Source organism: Gorilla gorilla, chromosome 12 (assembly GCF_029281585.2).
Source record: "Gorilla gorilla gorilla isolate KB3781 chromosome 12, NHGRI_mGorGor1-v2.1_pri, whole genome shotgun sequence".
Taxonomy (NCBI): domain Eukaryota; kingdom Metazoa; phylum Chordata; class Mammalia; order Primates; family Hominidae; genus Gorilla; species Gorilla gorilla.
In genome coordinates this window covers 55198344-55216716 of record NC_073236.2, presented here as the reverse complement: position 1 = coordinate 55216716, position 18373 = coordinate 55198344, and the positions used below count along the sequence as shown (strand labels likewise).

The 18373-nt window shown below is 37.5% G+C and overlaps 1 protein-coding gene across 1 annotated transcript in view; it reads left to right on the top strand.

Annotated features, from left to right (window-relative positions):
• DNAH6 (dynein axonemal heavy chain 6) overlaps positions 1 to 18373 on the top strand; it is a 364719-nt gene that overhangs the window by 149846 nt on the left and 196500 nt on the right. The window contains exons 20-26 of the mRNA XM_063695744.1: positions 506 to 598; positions 1981 to 2100; positions 6717 to 6897; positions 11940 to 12036; positions 14736 to 14955; positions 16242 to 16406; positions 16489 to 16602. Of these exons, the coding sequence (XP_063551814.1) occupies positions 506 to 598; positions 1981 to 2100; positions 6717 to 6897; positions 11940 to 12036; positions 14736 to 14955; positions 16242 to 16406; positions 16489 to 16602 (990 nt within the window). The remainder of the gene's footprint in view (positions 1 to 505; positions 599 to 1980; positions 2101 to 6716; positions 6898 to 11939; positions 12037 to 14735; positions 14956 to 16241; positions 16407 to 16488; positions 16603 to 18373) is intronic.

Below are 18373 nucleotides of genomic sequence, written 5' to 3'. Positions count from 1 at the left end.
AATAAAATTAAGCAAATTAGTGTCATCTATCCAAGAAGAAGATTTTAAGAATTTTAAAGGGCAGGCCAGGCGTGGTGGCTCATGCCTGTAATCCCAGCACTTTGGGAGGCCAAGGCAGACAGATCACGAGGTCAGGAGATCAAGACCATCCTGGCTAACATGGTGAAACCCTATCTCTATTAAAAATACAAAAAAAAAAAAAATTAGCCAGGCGTGGTGGCAGGTGCCTGTAGTCCCAGCTACTCGGGAGGCTGAGGCAGGAGAATGGCGTGAACCCAGGAGGTGGAGCTTGCAGTGAGCCGAGGTTGCACCACCGCACTCCAGCCTGGGCGACAGAGCGAGACTCTATCTCAAAAAAAAAAAAAAAAAAAAAAAAGAATTTTAGAGAGCAATAAGGAGGAAAATGGGATAATTATGGAGTTTTTATTTATTTCATTTCACATGCATTTATTGAGTATCTAAACACACTGAATTTAGATATCCTAAGACTTGAATTATTTCTAAGGTGGAGGACTCTTGGAAAACAACTGAATTTGTCATTCTGCCTCACCGTGACTCCAAAGATGTGTTTATACTGGGCGGCACAGATGACATACAGGTTGGTAACTGGGTTATTGAAAACTTATGGTAAAGATCCCAATCACACCTAGTCTTAAATCTTCTGTGAGAGATTACGATGAGGGAATAAAACATGAGTCACCTAATAAGAAAAATCTAATTGGGAAAGCAAAATGAATGCAAATAATTGACGTGAATGCTTGTACGTGAAATATTTAACAAAGCATTAAAAATTTCATATATATATGTAAGAGTTGCAACCTGTAGTTGGTAACTATTGAGGAATTTAGAAAAGCAAAGAGAACAGTTACAGCTGAAGTGATCAGAGCATTTTCCCTAGACCAGTCATAACAAGCTGGATCTTAAATATTAGATGGGATTTGAAAGACATAGAAAAAAAATAAAGGGCACTTCAAACCCTGTAAACAAGGCAAAGAAACCTGAATGAGCATTTCATGTTTATAGCACACGAAAAGGCTAAATTCACTTGAGTTTATTGGAATTAGGAAACAATGGCCACGCTCTGTCAACCACAAAAGAAAATAAATCTAACTCATGTGTTTGGAATAGTCTTTCTCATTTAAAATCTGAAGGCACATTTGTTTAGCAAAGGGAACTGGGTCACATAGCCCAACTTAAAAGGCAAAGCCCTGGCCTAATAGGGTGTATCCAGGCCAGAATTAGAGATAAAATAGCTTTTCCAGGTGTAGGTTGGAAGAGAAAGACCAGACATCACTCTGCGCAGGGGATGGGAGAGCAGACTCAAAGAGGTCAGTAAGTTTAGGCCAATTGATGTCATGTGGTGAGGGTTCTACTCTCAAAAAGCTTATAATTGAAATGGACCATTAAATCTTTCAGATTAACAAGCACGTTTTTAAAAATTCACATGCTCCGTGAGAGATGCTGTTGTATAAAGGGGAGTAGTAGGGGAGGGAGGTGGAGGAGAAACTGTATAACCATTCAGAGCTTGATATGAATGAGTTCAATTCTCTCTTCCTTGAGATAATTGAGAGAAAGTGATAATTCATTGGACAGAAGACAGCTAATTTTGCCAGTATATGATATTTTGAGAAATAAAGGCAAGCCCAGGTGACCAAATTGTGTTAAGAAGGTAAAAGTTACCTAATAGTGAAGGGAGAGAGGAAAAGAGTGTCAAACCAAACAAAAACTTGTGCCATTATTAATTACAGGATCAGCAGAAATTTGGCAATCAGAAGTCCTAGGTGACCTTTGAAAGAACATCATGGTGCCACAAGGATGTGAATAATGAAGGGAAATTGATGAGTAGGAAACAGTAAGAGGGGCTAAGCTATTAATTCAAAGAGTTGACTTTTAAGTAGACACATGGGATTATGTATCTGAAATATTACTGAAAGCACAAATACCGGGTGCTGCATGTATTTTCTTCCCCTTCCTTTAAAGGTCCTTCTTGATGATAGCACCATCAATGTTGCAACTCTTGCCTCATCACGTTATGTTGGTCCACTGAAAACTCGAGTGGATGAATGGCAAAAACAACTTGCTTTATTTAATCAAACACTGGTGAGTAAGAATAATTTTGATTCATACACTCAGAGAATTGGAGAGTCACAAGGACCTTAGAAATTATTTGTTTCATTATTTAAATATTATATGGTTTTAAAATGTAAGTTTTAATTGTGGACATGTTATTGTGTTTAGAATGTAAGGGAAATGCACAGGTATTAAGCTCTTCTTTATATAATTATACAGCTTAATGCTATTACCATCACCCTTGCATAGGTATACTTCAATGATATTGTAGATTTGGTTCCAAACCACCATGATAACCCAAATGTTGCAATAAAGAAAGCCACATGAATTTTTTGGTTTCCAAGAACATATAAAAGTTATGTTGAATTGGGAACACATGGACATAAAGATAGACATAATAGACACTGGAGACTACTAAAGAGGGGAGAGAGGAAGGGTGCAAGGGTGGAAAAACTACCTATTGGATACTATGCTCACTCTCTGAATGACAAGATCATTCATACCTCAAACCTCAGCATTACACAGCATACCCATTTAAAAAACCTGCACATGTAACCCCTGAATCTAAAATATAAGTTGAAATTATTTTTTAAAAGTTATGTTTATAGTGTACTGTAGTCCATTAAGTGTGCAATACTATATTGCTAAAAATTGCTAACGATTATCTGAGCCTTCAGTGACTCATCATCTTTTGGCTGGTGGAAGATCTTGCCTCAGTGTTGATGGGTGGCTGCTGAAGGTTGGGGGTGCTGTGGCAATTTCCTAAAATAAGACAACAATGAAGTTTGCCACATTCATCAACTCTTCCTTTTATTAAAAAAAAAAAATCTTTGTAGCATGCAATATTTTACAGCATTTTCCCCATGACAGAACTTCTTTCAAAATTGGAGTCAATGTTCTCAAGCCCTACTTCTGCTTTATCAACTATGTTTATGTAATATCCTAAATCCTTTGTTGTCATTTCAACAATGTTTATAGCATTTTCACCAGGAATAGATTCCATCTCAAGAAACCACTTTCTTTGCTCATCCATAAGAAGCAAGTCCTTATCTATTCAAGTTTTATCATGAGATTGCAGCAATTCAGTTGCCTCTTCAGGCTCCACTTCTAATTCTAGTTCTCCTGCTATTTCCACCATATCTGCAGTTATTTCCTCCACTGAAGTCTTGAATCTCTCAAAGTCATCTATGAGGGTTGGAGTCAACTTCTTCCAAACTCCTCTTAGTGTTGATATTTTGACTTCCTCCCATGAATGACAAATATTTTCAATGGCATCTAGAATGATGAGTCCTTTCTAGAGGGTTTTTTAATTCACTTTTCCCAGATCCATCAGAGGAATTACTATCTATGGCAGATATAGCCTTACAAAATGTATTTCTTAAATAATAAGACTTTCAAGTTGAAAGTACTCCTTAATCCATGGGCTGCAGAACGGATGTTGTGTTAGCAGGCATGAAAGCAACATTAAACTCCTTGTACATCTCCATAAGAGCTCTTGGGTTACCAGGTCCATTGTCAATGAGCAGTAATATTTTGAAAGAAGCCTTTTCTTCTAAGCAGTAGGTCTCAACAGTAGGCTTAAAATATTCAGTAAATCATGCTGTAAACAGATGTGCTGTCACACAGGCTTTGTTGTTTCATTTTTAGAGCACAAGCAGAGTAGATTTGGCATAATTCTTAAGGGCCTTGAGATTTTTTGAATGGTAAATGAGCATTGGTTCTAATTCAAAGTCACCAGCTGCATTTATCCCTAACATGAGTCAGCCTGTCCTTTGAATCTTTGAAGCCAGGCATTGGCTAATCTTCATTAGCTATAAAAGTCCTACATGGCATCTTCTTCTAATAGAAGGCTATTTTGTCTTCATTGAAAATCTGTTGTTGAGAGTAGCCACCTTCATCAATGATCTTAGCTAAATCATCTGGATAACTTGCTGCAGCTTCATCAGCACTTGCTACTTCACCTTGCCCTTTTATGTTACAGTGATAGCTTCTTTCAGTCTCATGAATCAACCTCTGCTACCTTCAAACTTTACTTCCACAGCTTCCTCACCTCTCTTAGCCTTTTTAAAATTGAAAAGAGTTAGGGTCTTGCCTCAGACTAGGCTTTGGCTTAAGGGAATGTTATGGTTGGTTTGATCTTCTATTCAAACCATTCAAACTTTCTCTATATCAGAAATAGGGTTTTGGCTTTTATCATTTGTGTCTACACTGAAGTTGCATTTTTAATTTCCTTCAAGAACTTTTCCTTTGCATTCACAACTGTCTTAATTGTTTGGTGCAAGAGGCTAAGCTTTTGACCTATATTGGCTTTTGACATGCCTTCTTAACTAAGTTTAATCATTTCTAACTTTTAATTTAAATTGAGAGACATATGACTCTTCCTTTCACTTGAACACTTAAAGGCCATTGTAGTGTTATTAATTGGCCTAATTTCAATATTGTTGTGTCTCAGGGAATAACAGGGGGCACAGAGGAGAAGAAATGAGATGGGGAACAGGGGAAAAGCCAGTCAGTGGAGCAGAAAGAACGAATAGACATAATACTTATCAATTAAGTTTGCCATCTTATATAAGCATGGTTCATGGCACCCCAAACAATTATAATCGCAACATCAAAGATCACTGATCACAGATCACCATAACAGATATAATAATAATAATAATGTTTAATAATAATATTTTTAATATTGCAAGAATTACCAAAGACAATTGGTAATTGTAATAATTTTGACCCAGAGACAAAGTGAGCACATGTTGTTGGAAAAATGGCATGAATTAACTTTCTTGATGCAGGGTTGCCACAAAACTTCAATTTGTGAAAAATGCAATATCTGCAAAATGCAATAAATGAAGCACAATAAAACAAAGCATGCCCATATTATTATTTTGCTGTGAAACAAATACTACAAACTTAAACAATATACCTTTATTATCTCACAGTTTCTGTGGCTCAGGAGTTCAGGCATGGTTTAACTGAGGCCTCTTGCTCAGGGTCTCACAAGGTTGCAATCAAGATGTCAGCCAGACTGGGTTCTCATCAGAAGTTTAGCTGGGGAATGATCCACTTCCAAGCTCACTCCAGTTGTTGGCAGAAATTATTTTCTTGGAATTCTTGGGCTAAGGGCTTCAATCTCTTGCTGGCACTCAGCTGGAGGCCATCCTCAGCTCCTAGATGTTGCCCACAGCTTTTTCTTTATGTGTGGGCTTCCCCAACATGACCATTGGCTGCATCAATCTAGCAAGGAAGAAAAAGGATCCTAGCAAGATGACTATTACAGTCTTATATAACATAAACATAATTATGTACATTCTGTTACCTTTGCCACATCCCATAGCACCTGGGAGCAAGTCACAGATGGCACCCACACTCAAGGGGAGAGGATTACACAGGGATGTGAATGCCACATCTTGGGGGCCACCTTATGAGTCTTGCTACAACTACTATATTTACTGGAAGAATGCTCATTGTTGCTTGAAGTCTCCTTGGAATCTTTCCTTGTGGTGCACATGTCCTTTTGATTTTATTCCACCTTTGATTGTCCCATAGCAAAACAAAGAACCCACTTACACTAATCTCATTTTGTTCCCATCCAATCTCTTTCTTAGACTTCAGATATTTAGCTTGACTTAATTATGTTTACATTTCTAGACATGCTAATATGATAAGTTATCTATGAAATAATACAGGCAGTAAGAGGGAAAAGATAACCTGTGCCAACTTTGTTTCAAAGAGAACTTTCTCAGAAATTCATCTTCTTCAACAAACCACATTGTCTGAGTCCTGTCCAGCCTTCTGGACTGATGATTGAGCCCTGTGAAGGGAGGGACTACAGATCAAAGTCAAGGGGGACGTTTTCATACAGGGTCCCTGAAAGAAGCCTGAGTTGATTAGTGAGGAACCCCCAGAGAATGAATTGCTTGGAAAGTGTGAGACCTGAGACAAACCAGGAAGTGGTTGTGACATTTGGGCTTACTCCCAAACCTAGAGTGAGAAGTGAGGAACTCTTTCATGGATTTTGGGCACACACATGCAGTAATAGCAGGAGGCATGGAGGAAAGGTGAGGTCTATAGACATTTAATTTCTGACTGTGTATTTCTGATTTATTTTATTAACAGTGATTGTCTAAAAGCAGAGGGAATGCATGATTTTCTTCTTCCAGTCTTCTATATTTACTACATATGCTGTCATGAGCAGGGTTTTTAAAAAAAATTTTCTTTTTTAAAGAAAGGTGAATGAAAAATGAACACATGGTTGAGATAAAAGAAACAAACTTTTTTTTCGTGGAAATCTTGTGTATGTTTGAAAATGGTCACTGAACTTTCCTCTTCCCTTCAGATTTCCTTGCGTAGGCATCGTGCTGCCCCCTGAATCTCTCCTGTGGGTATTTTAATCATGTTTCTCTGGATCCATTCTGGTAACCATATGGAAGACCCATTAGAACTCTGCTCAGTAGACAGTGGGATGAAATCAGACTAAGGTGAATCTTGGACCTTGTAAGGAATTTAATTTCAAAGGACCTGTGAGGAGTCATAACACCACCCTCAAGGAAAAAGATACAGTGATTCCCTGTGTCATGATTTTTACTGTAACCCTATGTTTTTAATTGGGGAATTAAAATTTGACAGTGTCCATATTTTTCTCCTAGGAAGAGTGGCTGACCTGCCAGAGAAACTGGCTCTACCTAGAAAGTATTTTCAATGCTCCAGACATTCAGAGGCAATTGCCTGCAGAGGCCAAGATGTTCCTTCAGGTGGATAAGTCATGGAAAGAAATCATGAGAAAGGTGAATCGGCTGCCTAATGCTCTTCGAGCCGCTACTCAGCCAGGTATGAAACAAAATTCCAAACAAGCAAAAAGACTACAATCTTTTAGTAGTCTGGGACTTTAGTCCCAGACTAAAATGTTTCTCTGGGAGTCTAATAACATATGGTCCATTCAACCCTTGATTCTAGTCAGCATGGATGACTAGGAATCCTTGCATTTGACACACTTGCTAAGCAATGTCAATGGAACACTGGACTTTTTTTAATTATTATTATCTCTCAGCTTAGTTTGTAGTTTCGGAAAAGGAGAATCTGCCTATTTTTGCTGTTTTTATGATTGGGGGATGTTGCTTCAGTGTATCAGCAATGTTTTCATCTCAGAATTTTGACAACGAGACAAATATTTGCCTTCGGTTGATGTATTCAGTTAAAGCTCCTCCACAGATTTATAGCCACAAAAATGTCCACACCTTATTTTTAATGAATTCATTAAAACTAGTTAAAAATATTACCACTTATTACATTTCTAGTCTCTAGGTTGAAATGTGTTTGAATAAGTTCCATTTCTGTGGATGTGGAATCAAAGTCTTTCAGGGTGCATATATGTGGCTGTTGAACTTCATGCTTAAAGTAAAAGCCTTGGCAAGCTTGCCTGTTGTTCAGGAAACAGCAGCACATGGCCCATCCTGGTAAATATCCTCAGACAGCTTCCCTGCAGTTTGCTGGGCTGCACTCTTTGCCCAAAAACTCTGACATAAGACAGAAATGGAAAAGAAATGTTACATGGAATAATAGAATTGAAAATTCTTTGGGTCTTTTCGAGGCAGCCCACATTCCTTGGCTCATGGCCTTCTTCCACCCTGTAACCTCAGGACACCGACCTCTGTTTCTGTCATCACATCTCCTTATCAGCCTCTGACCTTCCCACCTCCTGCTTATAATGGCCTATGTATGATCGATCAGTCCACCAGACAATCCAGGACAGTCTCTCCATCCATGATCCTTAACTTAATCACACCTGCAAAGTTCCTTTCCATGTATACTAACATATCCACAGGTTTGGGGGATTAGGACATGAACATCTCTAGGGGGGCCATTATTCTGTCTACTGCACTCACTTGTCATGTTGAAACATTGTGCTGTGAAAACTAGTATGTTAGATTACAGAGTGCTGTCCCAGTCCCTACTAGACTTGTTATAAAATATAACTTCTGAAATGAAAAAAATCTGATTCAAAAATACATCTGCTCCTAAGGATGTAAGATAAGAATAGAGACTTATATAGATCATTTCAGGGGATGATAAAGCTATGAAGAAAAATAAAGTAGGGTAAATTGGTGAGAGAGAGAGAGAGAGTGTGTGTGTGTGTGTGTGTGTCTGTGACAGAAGGCTTTTTTGATAAAGTGGCTTCTGAGCAGAAACCTGCAGGAATGAGGGAATGAGTCATGTATGTGATCAAAGGGAGCATTGTTAAAGGAGGAGGGAAGATCAAAGGCAAGGCTCCCAAGGTGAGTGCATGCTTCACATGCCCAATTGTTTGCAAGGAAGCCAATGCGAGCTGAAGTGGAATGCAGAAGAAGGGCTTAGGAGGTGAAGCAAGAGAGGCAAGAGTGCTTAGGTGGGGACTGGGCATCAGACTGGGTCCTTGATTACATAGAGCCTTGGAAACCATGATCAAGACTGCGGATTTGATTCTTGGGCAGGTGGGGACACCAGCTGCTATGATAAGCACCAAAACTACAAAGATAATCAAGACATGGATCTTATCCCTTAAGGAGCTGTAGTTTAGTGATAAAGAAATAGTATCCCATCACCACAATTTTGGCATTTAAAGATGGCAGAGGATACAGAAAAGATACCAGTAAGAAAGTGACAATGAGTAGGTATAGAGACCGGCTTGGTTTGGAGAGTCAAGGAGAAGGCAACTGCTTGGCTTTGGTTTTGTACTTCTAGCCCCCCAAAAGTGGGATACACCAGCTAAATATGTTTCATATTAAATATACTTGTTCATACTTGGTAAATACTTAATATTATTATTAAAGGTAATAGTTAAAATTCTTAGTCAGTTCCCCCCATTTTAATGTAATAGAGCATTCCTTTATCAAATAATGCCAAAGCTTTTAAAATCTTAACAGTATATTTTACTTTTACTTAAAATTATCTCGTTATTTTTCAGTTAACTTAGTACTTTTTATTGAAAAGACCATACCACTGCCATTCCATTTTATTTATTTATTTATTTATTTATTTTTATTTCAATAGGTTTGGGGGAAACAGGTGGTGTATGGTTCTATGAATAAGTTCTTTAGTGGTGATTTCTGAGATTTTGGTGCACCCACCACCCGCGCTGTACACTGTACCCAATGCGTAGTCTTTTATCTTTTTATCCCTCAGCTCCCTCCCATCCTTTCCCCCACTTGCCTAAGTCCATTGTATCATTCTTACACTTTTGTGTCCTCATACCTTAGCTCCCACTTATGAGTGAGAACATATGATGCTTGGTTTTCCATTCCTGAGTTACTTCACTTGGAATAATGGTCTCCAAATCAATTCAGGTTGCTGCAAATGCCATTATTTCATTCCGTTTTATGACTGAGGTAGTATACCATGGTATATCTACACACATTTTCTTTATCCACTCATTGATTGATGTGCATTGGGGCTGGTTCCATATTTTTGCAATTGCAAATTGTGCTGTTATAAACATGCGTGTGCAAGAATCTTTTTTATATAATGACTTCTTTTCTTCTGGGTAGATACCCTGTAGTGGGATTGCTGGATCAAATGGTAGATCAATTTTTTAGTTCTTTAAGGATTCTCCACACTGTTTTCCATAGTGGCTGTCTTAGTTTACATTCCCACCAGCAGTGGAAAAGTGTTCCCTTTCCACCACATCCACACCAACATCTATTATTTTTTTTATTATAGCCATTCTTGCAGGGGTAGGGTGGTATCGCATTGTGGTTTTGATTTGCATTTCCCTGACCATTAGTGATGTTGAGCATTTTTCATGTTTATAGCCCATTTGTATACCTTCTTTTGAGAATTGTCTATTCATGTCCTTAGCTCACTTTTTGAAGGGATTGTTTGTTTTTTTCTTGCTGATTTGAGTTCCTTGCAGATTCTGGCTATTAGTCCTTTGCCAGATGTACAGATTCTGAAGATTTTCTCCCACTCTGTGAGTTGTCTGTTTACTCTGCTTGCTGTTTCTTTTGCTGTGCAGAAGCTTTTTAGTTTAAGTCCCATCTATTTATCTTTCTTTTTGTTGCATTTGCTTTTGAGTTTTGGTCACATTTGCCTTTGGGTTTTGGTCATGAAGTTCTTGCGTAAGCCAATGTCAAGAGGTGTTTTTCCAATATTATCTTCCAGAATTGTTATGGTTTCAGGTCTTAGATTTAAGTCTTTGATCTATCTTGATTTGATTTTTAGGTGAGAGATGAGGATCCAGTTTCATTCTTCTACATGTGGCTTGCCAGTTATCCCAGCACCATTTGTTGAATAGGGTATCCTTTTCCCACTTTATGTTTTTGTTTGCTTTGTCAAAGATCAGTTGGCCATAAGTATTTTGCTTTATTTCCAGGTTCTCTATTCTGTTCCATTGGTCTATATGCCTATTTTTATACCAGTACCATGCTGTTTTGGTGACTATGGCCTTGTAGTATAGTTTAAAGTCAGGTAATGTGATGCCTCCAGATTTGTTCTTTTTGCTTAGTCATGCTTTGGCTATGTGGGCTCTTTTTTTGGTTCCATATGAAATTTAGAATTATATTTTTCTAACTCTGTGAAGAATTATGGTGTTATTTTTATGACAATTGCATTGAGTTTATAGATTGCTTATGGCAGTATGGTCATTTTCACAATATTGATTCTACCCATTCATGAACATAGGATGTGTTTCCATTTGTTTGTGTTGTATGATTTCTTTCAGCAGTGTTTTGTAGTTTTCTTTGTAGAGGTCTTTCACCTCCTTGGTTAGGTATATTTCTAAGTATTTTTTTTTTTTTTTGCAGCTATTGTATTTTCTTGCAGCTATTGTAAAAGGGGTTGAGTTCTTGATTTGATTTTCAGCTTGGTCACTGTTAGTGTATAGCAGAGCTACTGATTTGAGTACATTAATTTTGTATCCTGAAACTTTGCTGAATTCATTGATCAGGTCTAGGAGCTTTTTGGATAAGTCTTTAGGGTTATTTAATTTCTATGTATTTGTATGGTTTTGAGGATTCCTTTTGGAGTTGATTTCCAATTTTATTCCACTGTGGTCTGAGAGAGTACTTGATATAATTTTGATTTTCTTAAATTTATTGGGACTTGTTTTGTGTCTTATCATGTGGTCTATTTTGGAGAATATTCTGTGCTGATGAATAGAATGTATATTCTTCATTTGTTGGATAGAATGTTCTGTAAATATCTGTTGAGTCCATTTGTTCTAGGGTATAGTTTAAGTTGTTTCTTTGTTGACTTTCGGCCTTGATGACCTGTCTAGTGCTGTCAGTGGAGTATTGAAGTCCCCCACTATTATTGTGTTGTTGTCTATCTCATTTCTAAGGTCTGGTAGTAATTGTTTTATAAATTTATAAATTTGGGAGCTCCAGTGTTAGGTGCATACATATTTAGAACTGTGATATTTTCTTGTTGGAAAAGTCCTTTTATCATTATATAATATCCTTCTTTGTCTTTTTTAACTGTTGTTGCTATAAAATTTGTTTTGTGTTAAATAAGAATAGCTACTCCTGCCCACTTTTGGTGTCCATTTGCATGGAATATCTTTTTCCACCCCTTTACCTTAAGTTTATGTGATTCCTTATGTGTTAGATGAGTCTCTTGAAGACAGCAGTTACTGTCTGGACATCCAGATTGGTAAAGAGGGAGTCAAACTGTCAGCTTTTGCTGATAATGTGATTGTAATTTTTCTATTGCCATTACAATTCCATGACTCATTTTAACTTTAGGTTTGGATAATTCAAAGCATATTTTTATAAGAGTTTTATTAAATAGTTTTCTAGGGAGAAGATTCATAAATTGATTACATTTTAAAGTGATATTTTTTCAGAAAAAAATTTGATTTTAACACAGTTTTACCAATACTATTTTTTTTTAATGAACAGGACTTCTGGAAACTTTTCAAAACAATAATGCATTACTTGACCAAATTCAGAAGTGCCTAGAGGCATACTTAGAATCAAAAAGAGTTATCTTTCCAAGGTAAGTTTATAAAGCAACCTAAGATATTTTTTAGTAGTTATGACTGTCAATCAAGTTGAGGTTATAATTATAACCTCAAAGCATGAAGGAACTAGAGAGAGAAACAAAAAAGATCTACGATAATGAAAATCCAACTAGTTATCGTAATTGAGGAGTATAAGTCTCAAGGATAAAATACAATATTCAATAAATAGTTAAGTGGGTAAGTAAGATGCTGAAACAATTTTTTTTATTTTAATTTTTGTCAGTATATTGTAGGTGTGTTATGGGGTACATAACATGTTTTGACATAGGCATGTAATGCATAATAATCACATCATGTAAAATGGGGTATCCATCCCCTCAAGCATTTATCCTTTGTGTTACAAACAATCCAGTTATACTCTTTTAGTTATTTTTAAATGCACAATTAAATTATTACTATTAAATTATCATTATTATTGATTATTAAATTAAATTATTATTGACTATAGTCACCCTGTTGTACTATCAAATACTAAGTCTTATTCATTCTTCCTATTTTTTGTACCCATTAAATATCCCCACCTCCCCATCCCCAACCCTTCCACTACCCTTCCCAGCCTCTGGTAACCATCCTTCTCCTCTCTATCTCCATGAGTTCAATTGTTTTGATTTTTAGATCCCACAAATTGAAATGATTCTTGATCACCCCATTGTTTTACTGTTTTATTGTTGAATGAATATGTATGCCTGTGTGTGTGTGTATATGTGCACAAATATGTGTGTAAAAGGTTAAGAGAGACCGGTGTTGCCTGAGCAATTTTCTTCAGATTAATTGGTGGGGATGCATGTTAAGCTCTCCAAGATGCCTAGTCTTGAGGAGAGTGAACCCCACCCTTTCTCGTGGGCATAGCGAGCACCTTTAGTACATCTCTCTACCAAAAAATCTTCCTATCTCTAGCTGTCCAGCCTCTCCAGCTTTAACACTTTCATACCCTCAAGCGAGTGAGGACTCTAGAGTCTTCACCTATCTCCCCATGAGTCAGCCCCAGGTGACCTGACATCTCATTTTGAAATGTGACAACTCTAGTCCTAGAACTTCAGCCAGAACTGAAACTGAAATTTTAACATCTAGTTATATTACTTGGGAAAGATTTGGTCAAAAACACAGAAGCCACTCTAGGTGTTTAGAGCAAGTTTCATGCAGGGAGTTAGAAGTTTTCACTGGTGCTAGAGGCAGAAGAAGGGAAGAACTGAGGACCACTTTGAGGAAATCTGGAAATACAGGCAGAGGTCTCAGGGAAGTGCCACCAAAGTCTCGGCTTCCTGCAACAAGAAAGGGAGGGATTGTCAGGAGGACACCTGAAAACCAAGGATAAAATCCAACCAGCTTCAGTCATCCATGCTCAAGTTGGGGAATAATGGCTTTGCTTCCTTCCACCTTCTCAGTCACATAGAAGAGCATCTCATAGGCAGCATTTAATCTGAAACCTTACTGGAAAGAGATTCTAGAAATGTCATTCCAGCTTTTCCCTGATGCAGGGATATTGCTAAGTTGACAATCAACAATCTAGAGCATTCACTAAATGCTGGTTTATACATTTAGTCCTCCAGAACATGAGAGAGTTGGGGATAGGAACAGCAGTAAAAAGGACCCTTGATTGGAAAAAAAAAAAAAAAGTTTGAAAATCACTGTCTTAAATGTTAATAGTTAATTTCTGTAACCTATTCTAGTATGAACTAGGATAGTCAGTTGGGATAATAAATCAAATTCCTTTTGAGTGATTTGGAGAGATTAAACATAATACAAGAACTATATTACATGAAGTCTGGCATTTAGAATATTTTTGGTTATCTAGAGTAGGGATTAACAATTTTTTTTCATAAAAGGTCACATAGTAGATACTCAAGGCTTTGTAGGCTTTACATTCTGTGTAGTCAGGTCCACTATTGGAACACAAAGGGAGCCACAGACAGTATGTCTGCATGGCTGTGTGACAATGAAACGTTATTTACAAAAACAGGTGGTGGGCCAGATTTGGCCTGGGGCTGTAACTTGCCAACCCCAATCTATAGCAAAATAATCTTCTTTAAGTTTACAGTTTCCTTTACCTATCTTGCTGGTAATAATATGGAATATATATAAATGTTTTATTTCTACATAGGTATAGCCTCACATGGTTGGAAATGGTGTGCTGGCAAAATTACATTATGCCAGTTTTCACAGTAGCACATACTGCAGGGAATAGCAAATGCCTTTGGGTTAAGAGAATGGCCCAGTACACATTCACACAACCCAATAAGGTTCTCCTGCAACCACCCATCCATTAACTCTTCAGCAAATAATGTATTGAATACCAGGTATGTGTGACATACTAGGCTACATTTTAGGGAAAACAAATAATACATCTTCACTCTGGAGGCTTAAAGCCAGGTAAGACAGATATGTGAACACATCAGTTTCTAGCATTTTTACAATTTTATGAACAATATCTATCTTTTACGTACTAGATGCTAATTCTAGGTGTGCATCATCACACCTAAATGCATCATCACTAATTTTCACAGAAATCATGTTTAGAGATATGTGGCTTCCCCAGAAACCCATGACCAGTATAATTGGAGGTCCAGGAAATTGGTGGACAGGGAAGAGATGTGGCTAAGGAATTTATCTTTTATGTCTGTCTAAGACTTTACTTCCATTTCAAGTTATATTTTAAGGATGTTCTTTAATCCAGGTTTTACTTCTTGTCAAATGATGAACTTCTGGAGATTTTGGCCCAGACACGAAATCCACAGGCCGTGCAGCCACACTTAAGGAAATGCTTCGACTCCATTTCAAAGCTCGAATTTGCTCTCATGCCTCCTGCCGAAGGAAAGATTCCTCGTATTGATGGAGAACCAGAAAAGGTTTATACTAATGATATTTTAGCAATGCTGTCACCAGAGGGAGAAAGGGTGAGGTGCTTTTATTTATATTTCTTTATTGATGAACTTTGCTACTCCTCTAGGGTTATTCTCTCTCTAAGCATACAGGTACTCTGTTGGCTCAGCAGTTTCAAGGATAACCAAGATAAAATTCTTGCCCTCAAAGAGCTCAAAGTCTAACAGAGAAGTAGTCAAACAAACAACTGAAAATCACCACAGAAAATGCAATAACAAAAACATGTGTTCTGTTGTCGGAAATAGAGTGTATAAAACTAGAACCATGTCTTATTTAACTCTCCACAAGAGGCACGCTAGTGGACTGGTTAAGAGTACTGGTTCTACTATCAGGCCACTTGGACTAAGTCTCATCCCTTAATCTCAGCCAAAAGATGGGGATTAGTAATTGTATCTGATTAATGGAATGATGAGCCCGTTCAGGGGATAGTGTATGTAAATTACTTAAAGCAGTACCCTGTGAGCACTATTTAAGTGTTAGTTGCTGGCAGCAGCATCTCCAGGGCACTGCACAGCCCCTGGCATATGGGGAACACCAAGAGAGTGAATATATTAGCATACTGTGAGGAACCAAGTGACTTCACAGAGGAGAGCCACACATATGCACACACACACAAAGTCAAGTATGATGGAAGGGAGAGTATCTTCTATGTGGGCATGGGAGACATTTCACACACAGGAACTGTGTAGGGAAATGCTAAGGAATTGGGTCCAGTAAGAACACAGTGGTGTATCTATGGGAACATATAAACATTTTATTTGTTCTGAATTGATCCTCTTGCAAAAGAATTTGCTCATCACTGGTGCAGAAGAGAAGGGGGAAGACCAAGGATAGAATCTTGGGAAAACATGAAATTTAAAGAGAAGTTAGAAGAAGAGCAGATGAAGGAAGCCAAAACAGCCATGACAGTCAAGCCATTGGAAGTCCAAAAAAATAGATACAAGAACTGAAGTGTCATTTGGACTTTTCAGTTGGGAGGACGTGGGAAAACTTGAGAATAGAAGTGATCAGGGACAAAAATCAGATAGCAGCAAGTAGGAAAGTGAAAATAAGTGGAGAAATCCATGCAGTGCATATAGACTCCTCTTTCAGGGAGTTGACTCCAAGTGGAAGCAGTAAAATAAAGCAATAGGTGGGGTGAAAGGAGATAGATGCATAGTGGAATGTCAATAGAAGTTTCAGTATTTGTGGTCAGGCTTCAGCGTTTATGTAGCTTAGGATTCTGTCATGGAAATACAGAAGGCATACAGCTTACAAGTCCCACACAAGCCACTTTATCAATGCTCTGATTACCTTTTAGGTTAGCTTGGGGAAAGGCCTCAAGGCCCGAGGCAATGTAGAGGAATGGCTTGGTAAAGTGGAAGAAGCCATGTTCACATCTCTGCGTCGCCTGTGCAAAGCTGCCATCGCTGACTATCAGGGGAAACTGAGGACAGACTGGGTGGTTGCTGGCCACCCTTCTCAAGTAACTCACACTCACATTTCATATCCCTGAATTCTTATTTGGTGATATGCATCACATATTTAAGAAACATGTTTTCTTGCAGGTTATCCTGACTGTTTCTCAAATTATGTGGTGCCGTGATTTGACTGAATGTCTGGAAACAGAACACAGTAATCATATACAGGCCCTGAAGAATTTTGAAAAAGTAAATTTTGAGGTGAGATCTGTAACAAAGTGACATTGTTGTCCTGCAAGATGGTCTTGGTGGGTTTTTTTTTTAAGCACAGTTAATGCAAATTCACTTTATTTCAGAAATTCTAATGCTCTGACATTTGTAATAGCTCTTACAAAGCTTTACAATTCTAAAATTATTTGTGTTTTACATTTTTTAGAGACACTATCTTACTTTTTGTGTAGTATTTATGTGAATACTTGTGAAAATAGGAGGAAAAACAATTCCAGAACAAAACACCAGGGTTATAATGGTTTGCAACTTTTAAGGACAAACTGTATTCACTAGTTCCTGGATACGTCTCAGGGAAGTTTATTCAGTCCAGGAAAACCTCCAGATTCATGCCATTACTATTTCTAGGCTCTAATTCTATTTCTGTTGTTTTGTAAAACTGTCAGGCAATTAACAATAAAACAATAAACAATTCAATGAATTTAAATACCATCAGGAACTTTTAGCTATAGCTGGGAAATGCTATTTTGCTAAATAGTATTTAAATAGCACTAAAACTTTATACTTGTTGAACAGCAACTCCACATTTCCTCCTCTCCCTAGCTCCCTATAATCACCACTCTTTTTCTATGAATTTAACTATTTTAGATACGTCATATAAATAGATCATGCAGGATTATCCTTCTATGACTGACTCATTTCATTTAGCTTAATATCCTCCAGGTTTATTCATGCTACCACATGTCATGGGATTTCCTTTTTTTAAGTCTGAATAATAAATATTTCATTGTATGTGTATACCATATTTTCTTTTATTTTTTTCTTTTTTAAGAGACAGGATCTCACTCTGTTGCCCAGGCTGGAGTGCAGGGATGCGATCATAGCACACAGCTAATTATTTTTATTATTATTATTTTTTGTAGAGACAGGGTCTCACTGTATTGCTCAGGCTGGTCTCAAAAGCTTCCCTCAAGCAATCCTCCTGCCTTGGCCTCCCAAAGTGCTGGATTACAGGCGTGATAATCATGCCCAACTCACATTCTCTTTATCCATTCATCCATTGATGGACACTTGTGTTATTTCCACATTTTGGCTATTGTGAATAATGCTGCAATGAACATAGGAGTGCAGATAGTCTCCTCCGGATCCTGACTTCACTTCTTTTGGATGTGTACCAGAATGGGATTACTGGGTCATATGGTAGTTCCATTTTTAATTTTTTGGGGAGCCAGCATATTGTTTTCCATAATGCCTGTACCATGTTTATATTCCCACTGGCAGAATACCAGGGTTCTCTTTTCTCCACACCCTTGCCAACATGGGTTATCTTTTGTTTTTTTGATAACAGTCACCCTAACAGTTATGAGGTGACATCTCATTATGTTTTTGATTTGCATTTCCCTTATGATTAGTGATGTTGATCATTTTTTCATATACCCGGTTAGCCCTTTATATGTCTTTTTCTGATAAATGTCTATTCTCTTCCCTTACTCAAGTTCTAATTGGGTTATTTGGTTTTTGCTCATAAGTTGTAGGAGCAATTAGACCCTTGTCTTACACCATACACAAAAATCAACTCAAAATGGATTAAGGATTTAAATGTAAGACCTGAAACTGTAAAATCCCTAGAAGAAGGCATAGGGGAAAAGCTTTGACATTGGCGTTGGCATTGATTTCTTGGATATAACACCAAAAGCACAAGCAACAAAAGGAAAAATAGATCAATGGGATTGCATCAAACTTAAAAGCTTTTGCACAGCAAGGAAACAATCAACAGAGCGAAAAGGCAATCTGGGGAATAAAG